Source organism: Glycine max, chromosome 13 (genome assembly GCF_000004515.6).
Source record: "Glycine max cultivar Williams 82 chromosome 13, Glycine_max_v4.0, whole genome shotgun sequence".
NCBI classification, from domain to species: Eukaryota; Viridiplantae; Streptophyta; class Magnoliopsida; order Fabales; family Fabaceae; genus Glycine; species Glycine max.
The window spans coordinates 15,773,030-15,781,427 of NC_038249.2; the positions used below are offsets into that span (position 1 = coordinate 15,773,030).

At 26.3% G+C, this 8,398-nt stretch overlaps 1 protein-coding gene across 1 annotated transcript; it reads left to right on the forward strand.

The window, feature by feature from the left end:
• The first annotated feature begins 21 nt into the window (after positions 1-21).
• LOC100781380 (uncharacterized) lies at positions 22-918 on the forward strand. Its single transcript, XM_003543539.5, has one exon. It carries the CDS (start codon positions 196-198, stop codon positions 751-753), a length of 558 nt encoding a protein of 185 aa, XP_003543587.1. The 5' UTR covers positions 22-195; the 3' UTR covers positions 754-918.
• Positions 919-8,398: the final 7,480 nt, after the last annotated feature.

The window sequence follows — 8,398 nt, forward strand, 5'->3', positions numbered from 1 at the left end:
TAAGCTCTCATCATTACAAATACAACTTTACCCTTCATTGTGATTTATGCAGTCCCCCACATCACCTACAAGAGTATCATTTCCCTCTTTCACAATAGCCACTTTCTCCTAGTGATATATAGCAAGGTCTAACAATTCTAGCTAATAACTTAACTCAATTCAACTCAAACCAACATCACCAACAAGGTTCAAAATATGGAGATGAAGAGAGAAATTACCAAGGAGGAAGAGCACAAGGAGGATAGCATGCACACTATAGTGTTCACAGCAGGTACATTTCTTCTGATGGTGTGTCTAAAGCACTTTCTAGTTGAGCAGTGGCGTGCTTGGGTGTTCCTCATCCTCAATGTCATTTTGTTAGCTATCCTATTCATGTCTATGAGGCCAGCCAAGTTGGAGGAGGATCACAGTTCAGAAAGTGAAAGCAGTGTTGAAGAAGTGAAAAGTGACAATAAATTAGAGAAAAAGTGGCCAAGTGGGGGGTCTCAAGAAGAAACTGAAAAAGGAAAAGATTGCTACATAAAACAATGTTGTAGTAGTAGTAGTAGTACCTATGCTCTTGTTGAGAATGAAAGAGAAGATGATGAGGAAGAGGAAGAGGAGGAGGAGGAAGAGCAGGTTCCAGTGCTGTCCAAGGAGGAATTGAATGAGAGGGTGGAAGCTTTCATTGCAATGTTTAGGCAGCATTTGATCTCTGATGTCAAACAAGCTGAAAGTTTCAGGCTCCACAAGATTGAAGTGTCTTGCTGTTGAGGCTTGTGTTCTAAAAACAGCTACAAATTTTGTTTTTGTTTTTTTGTTTTTATTTCTTCTAAATGATTAAGTATGTTCTTCACTGCTATATTGTTTGGATTGATCATTTGCTGGCCTCTTGTTCACATTATCTTGATTCCTTTTATTACTGATAATCTAATCAGTGCTGAAAATTGTTCATTTACAGCAGATATTTTGTTGTGCTTCCTCTGCATTTTGCCAATATTTTTTTTTTGAGTGACAATGACATTGATGAGTTTTGAATCTAGAAATTATCCAAACTTATTATCACTGGACCAATATCCCACCTCGAGAAACTTAAAATCTAGTACACATTTAACAATAAACAATATGCTCTCATCTCTAGTTGTGCTTTGATCTCATACACAATCTTATCTCTTTCTAGGATAACTGCTTCTATTCCTACTTTTTATCTAATAAAAGGGTATTTCTCTCAAATCCCCATGCATTGGTTTAAGAGGTTTTATTTAGGTGAAAGAGAAATCTGGAATAAAATTTTAAACTTAATGTGTCTTCCAAAGTAACAAGAATCTCTTTGCTTGCAAAAGTGTACTGTGACAGTAGAGTATTGACTGAAAAGTCTGAAATCAGTATAAGAATAGTTAATCATTGTCTCAGTCTCACTTTTTTTTTCACCCTCATCTTCATATCTGTTGAAAAAAGTTTTTGGTTCTGATCTTTGTCTAGTAATTTGAAACTTTATAATAATTAGTACAAAGAGGTTGTAAAAACACTAGACTATTGAGAAAGAAACATTTTACTCGGTCTTATTGTCAATTCTCCTAAAAGAAAACGATTTCATTTTTCTTTTGTATTTCCTTCAAAGCATCCTTGTTTAGAGTTCACTGGTCTCCAACCAGTAGGATAAATTCCAAGGTCTAAACAAACATTTCTTGACATTCACCTCTTTATTTGTTTCTACCCTTGACCATATATTTCTACTAGTGTTATACTAGTATTCTTTATAACGCTTTACATAATATTATTTCTTTCTCACCCTTTTTTCTTTTAGTTATAAAAAGCTATACAATTTTGTTGTATAAGTACACTTTCTCCTAAAGTTTGCTGCGGCTTTAACTATTCATTGACATGTAATTAAATCATCCGCAAAACTCTGCCACTTTTTCATGTTCTTTGGCTATTTTGGTGGGGAATCCATCCAAATACAAACATCTTCTAGAAACCATGTTGTTGCTTTTATGCTCCTCCACCAAGTATAGCTAAGGGGGTGTGTGTGTCCCTCTTTATTATGTTACAAATGATTCAAGGGGAAATATCTTGCCTTCAAAGTCTTGTTCTTGCCTACTAAGGAGTCATGATTCCGAATTAGTCTCTAGTCTCCACCACCTTTGTTTTGCAATAACTACTTTCTTCCTGTGATTCCTGACCTCTGACCTCTGGAAATTATAGATTCTTCTTTTAGACAACACACTCTTGCACAAAATAAACATGACATTTGGATCAACCCATTAATTTTTTCCAATTTCAACATTTTTTATTAAATATCCCATGTTAGTAGTATTTACAATCAATGGCCTAAAACTTCAATGAATTAACCTATAATAGCTTGTCCTTGTCATTAGGTTCATTTCCCCTACATTTTTGTACCCTCCTAACTAATTATACCGATATTACTTAGATTATTCATTCTCTACTTCTTCAACCACATCTTGACTCACTTAAATTCTTAATAATTGAGTTTCTAACTTACCAATTTTAATCTATAGATGTGCTTAAAGTGTTTTGAATATCGATCGTTGCTTAAATAAAAGCATAGGAATAAAAAAATGATCGAAATGTTAGCCGTGGCCCATGGAAACATAGAATATCCTATGTTACAATTGGGCTTTATACATGCAATTACTTGCTGGGGAATTTCTAGGGGCACTCAACAACACAATGAAAGGGCAAAAATATCCTTCAATTTTCACGGATTGCCGATCCGTATGTTCGTATGGATCGTCAATTTAGGGAATCAAATTTGTGTCTCCTACATTATTAATAGAACGCTCAAACCAACTGAGCTAATAAACACATTATGTTATAAATAAATAGTGTTGCTATATATAACAATGAAATTTCTAATTTATATTTAATGTATATGGAAATTTATATAATAATTTTTGTGACGATTATTTTTTATCTAATAATTAATTTATTTACATATATAAATTATAAATAAAAACCATAGGTTTAATAAGTATTTACATATGTAAAAAAATATCAAATTTATTTAATTATCAATTGCTATAAAAAAACATCTAAATACATCATTCAATTAAATATCATGTTTATTTAATTTTTAATTATTATAATAAACATCTAAATACATCATTAAATTAAATATAAATTTGTTTAATTATCAAATTTTGTAAATAAATTAAATGAATAAAAAAATTCTAAAAAAATAATTTTAAAAATTTTTTACTATCACGATAATATATAAACTAGGTCGTTAAGGCCCTACTTTTGTAAGGTTTCAGAAATTTTGTAAACTATTTTTAAAAAACTAGTAATTAAGAGTTGATACTAAATTAAGGATATTTTTATAAAAATGTATACTTTATTTTCAAACAATATATATTTTAGAATTTTAGGTGTTTTTCAATTATAATTTACACCATTGGTAGTTGATTATTAGATTTAATGAGTATTGCTTTTTAAAAAAAACTAAATTTTAATAGTTGATTTTGCATTGTAAAATACAAGATTACTAAATTCTAAACAGATTTGAAAAATATATTTTATATATTGAAAAACTTATTATATAATTTTTGTGTCTATTATATATAGCGACACTATTTGTTTATAACATAATATGTCTATTAACTTAGTTGGTTTGAATATTATGTTAATAATGTGTCTATGAAACATATGCATCGGCGATCCTAAAATTTCCCTTACTTGCATGGGCCACAGAAATTACTTGAGCTCATGCATTTTGGTGGTCCTATTGTTTTTGCCTTTTCTTTTGTATTATGATATGTTATATATTGTAATTAGACCACTTTGTACCAAGACAAAATTAAATACATATTTCGGTACAGATGAGAAGTATCTTTTATGAGAGACAGTTATGCTTGAAGGGACTAAAGCCACCGAGGGTAACAAGTTTTTCTTTGAGTATTTAATGCACCTGTATATACTCAGCTTGAGCTTGAATCCACAAACAGACTTGATACAATCTTGTGCTAATTGGTCCATGCGCGTGATAGTTAATTACACATTTTTGTTCTAAAATTTGTATTTCTTGATATTGTATAGTTATTTATAGAACATTTTTTTGTTAAGGGTTGTGCATTATCAAGCCCTATGAAAAATTGAGACAAGTTAACATACAGTTTGTTGTAATTAGAAAAGTATTTCGTCTCTAATTAGAGAAAAAAAATTAGACGAAGGAATTAAAATACATACTTGTTATAATTAGGGATAAAAATAGTAATTCATCTTGAAACACATGAAAATTTGTTAAAAAAGAAATTATTATTATTATTGTTATTATTATTAATATTATTAATTTCAGAAGTTAAAGACTAAAACCAATAGTTAGAGATTGATTGAGAAAATATTCTCTATTTATTTTGTGATGCTATTTTTAGTGGTGGATAAATATTTATTTTTAATTCTGTCTCTAAGTCAATCATTGGTAGAAAATAATTATTTTTTTAGAGAAAGATAGAAAATAATTATATAGAGATAGACATTATCCATCTTTAAATATTTTCCTCCTAATAGTTGCATTGTCATTCTTAGTTGTTACTTATTAGCCAACTTAAACAACTTTCGAAATTATTATGAGCGTACTTAAATAACATTCGAAATTATTATTGTCCATTGTGCCTATATTTTGCTAGCGGGAATCTTGAAAATAACCTTAATTTGTTAACAATTATATTTTTCTCGTGTACCAAAAGAAGTGCCCCTCTAGTTCGCTAATAATATAGTGCGTGTTTTGTTCGTTAGAGGTAAGTGTTTATTTATTTATTTTCTTAACTATATTCACTACATTTAGAAGTTATTTACTATATAACTAGATGGTTGTGACAAGAGCATTAATATATATATATATATATATATATTACAAGAAACAAAGGAAAATGAAAAAGCAAAATGGCTAAAACAAAACTATTCTCTATGGAAAGAAATTCCCATCTTTCCGTCTGTAGGAGTTGCAATATCCGCAGGGGAATGAATCATAACAAAATGACCTAATATATTAATGTTTAATACTTCTCATTATATTATATTTGTAAAGATTAATTATCCTTTTAGTTTCTAAATAATTTTTATTTTTAGTTTTTTTTTTCAGTCCTTACTTTTAGTCCTTTTAAGAGAATAAAAAAATGATGAAAAAAGGAGAGTTAAAAGACTAAATGTATGAGCAAAATAAAAGTTAGATGACTAAAAATAGATAAAACAAGTTCAAGAACTAAAAATAAAACTTCTAAAAAGTTTTAGGGCTAAAAAAATAATAAATCTTATTTTAAATAGAAAAGAATGAGATATTTTTTTTCTTCTCAAAATGCAATTTTATTTTGAAAACTTTTGCTTTTGATTCCGTCAGTACTTTAAAACACTGCATAAAAGATTTCCATATAAAATAATCTTACATCATATTAAATATAATGTTTGTTTAAAATAAAAATATCAAATGTAAAAAAGAAAGCATTAATAATGTTTCCAAAGTCCAAGAGGCAAGAAGTATTTATACATATCTATCGTTTAAATAAATTAGAGATTTGAATTATAAATTAAGATTTTTGTTTCCATGCATATATAACATTACCCTATAAAAAAAAATACTCCAAATTTTTCACACTTGCTGTGGATTTTGAGTTATTATGAGTTATTACTGAAAATGAAATAAGTTATTATAACTTTTTATTTAGAAGTCTTAACTGAATTTGTAAAAAGTTTTAAATTTACTTTTTTAATTTACTACTTTGAAGTTGTATATATAATTTTTATTTTACAACTTTGAGATCGTAAGTTTTTTTTTATATTTTTTGTAACTTTTTTTAATGTGTAAAGTTTTTTATGATTTTTTATCTTCTTTTGTTTTGCTTTTAATTTTTTTAAAAAATTGTAAATAATTTTATTTATTTATTTAATTATTAAATAAATAAATTTAATTTCACTTGTTTTCAGTTTTATTTAATATCTTATATATATTTTTATATGGTTTTATTTAATATGTTATATATTTTTTATTTAAAATATTTTATATATTTTTTGAATACTATTTTATTTAATATATTTTGTATATTTAAAAGTTAGATAATTTTTAATAATGTTATTGAATTTTATTTATTTTGTAAATGAACTAATAATACAAAATACTTGAATTTTAAAAAAACTAGTCGTCTACTTATTTGTATAGACATTTATTATGGTTGTGTCCTTTATTCCTATACAATGAATATTTGTAGACTTATATAAAATTGATTTATTCATCTCATTATGTATACGAGTATTGATCGATTTTCCTAATATCTGTCGTCGTTTTGAAGGATAATGCATAAAATATGAATCTAAATAATATTATTTCATAAATTATAAGTTAATATTAGTAACAACATATTTTATTATTTTTTTTAAAATTTGATTTTTTAAAATTTAATTATTTTGTATCATTTATTTCATTTACAAAATAAATCAAATTCAATAATATTATAAAAAATTATCTAACTTTTAAATATACAAAATATATTAAATAAAATAATATTCAAAAAATATATAAAACATTTTAAATAAAACAATATTAAAAAATATATAACATATTAAATAAAACTATATAAAAAGTATATATAATATATTAAATAAAACTAATAACAAGTAAATTTAAAATTGTTTATTTAATAATTAAATAAATAAATAAAATTATTTACAATTTTTTTAAAAAACTGAAAGAAAAACAAAAGAAAATAAAAAATCCTAAAAAAACTTTACACGTAAAAAAATTTATGACTTTTAAAGTCGTAAAATATAAAAAAATTAATAAATTGTAATAAATGTTATGACTTCTAATTCAGACGTTGTAATACCTGTTACGACTTATCCATCCTCGATAATAATTAAAAATTGATCCATATGAAAAAAGCTTAAAAAATTTACACTTTAGTAAAAAAGCCGAGTAGATGGGTCAACCTGGCCACTAAATTATATCTCGAATGAAATTATTAGTTGTCAAATTTTCAACCAAATTAAACCTGAATCCAATCACACAGAAACTTAACTGAGAAGCTTAACAAATGATAATTGTGCTCTCCACTTAACTGTGAACCTCTCAATAAATGATTGTTTATGCTTTCTACGAAACTAAGAAAACCAATAAATGATAATGATGCTTTCTATTTAACTGAGAACTGTAGAAACGATGATTCATTTGATTTGGGATGATGCTAGCTAGGGCCGGGGTGGACTTAACAACTCATGCTCTAGGAACCATCAATGTTTTGTGGTTTAGGCATCATTTGAATGTTGAAATCATCAATAAACCAACAAATATTTTTCTATAGAGTTCCAACTTATTATTATTTTTCCTTTTTTCTTTAATGGAAAACTCTCATTAGCCAAAGTTGTGAGATTAGTCCTTGAACAGAATTTATGGTTAGGTAAAGCTCGATCTCAGTCTAATAACTTGTAAATTCAAATGATTGATATTGTAAGTAAAGTTTATCTAAAATAATAATTTGCTTTCACTATGAACAAACATTATTTAATTTTATTTCAACTATTAATTTTTTAGAAATCCAACTACCTTTTTTTTAATTATATTCTCATTTGCAATTTTTGATTTAGTTGGAAATTAGTAATTGGGGGAAATGCAATTTAGGATTTTTAGTTGGAGTAGAGAATTGAATAAGGATATTTTAATTGAAATATATGTCAGTTAATTATTTTTAGTATGTGTTTATTAACCATAAATATTATATCAATTATATATTCTCCAGCATAAGACCATCTTTTTATTGTACATACACAAAATATATCTAAAGACTCGTTTCTGTCTGCATGTAGAAGATATACATAACATGATTAGAGAGCAAATGGTGGAACAGAACAATATGGATATGATCAATTGGAAATTACTATCAAAAGTAAAGGAAAATGTTGGTGTACAACATAGAGCAATAGTAGTGTCACATGCTAGAAGTTTGTAGTCTCTTCTGAAAATGAAAGACACATTAATCAAGGTGAGTTGATGAAATGGGCCTTGGGCCGGGGAAAAAAAGGTGTGGGGATAAGGAGGAATGGATTGCTTTAGAGTAAAACAAATGTCATCGTAGTTCATAAAATATTTGGCTTAATTGGCAATATTTTCAAAAGTTCGGCACATATCAAATTAATTTGGTGGAGATAAAATTTTTTAAAAATAAAAAAAATTGAGAGTAAAAAATGCAATTAAGTCTAAATATTTTAGATTGTCATTTTTATTTTACTTATCGATAAAAAACATATTTTTATTTTTATGTTTGAAAGACAAATGTTTATCCATTTAATTATTTTTAGAAACTAAATCAGTGTTTAAGAAATAAAATAAATTAATTTTTCATCTTTTATAGGTATTTTTTATCCTTTAGAGAATTAATATTTAATATGGTCGATTTTATTTTTCTTTGAG

Coding starts and splice junctions, on each gene's coding strand:
- LOC100781380 (XM_003543539.5), top strand. CDS start 196: ATGGAGATGAAGAGAGAAATTACCAAGGAGGAAGAGCACAAGGAGGAT.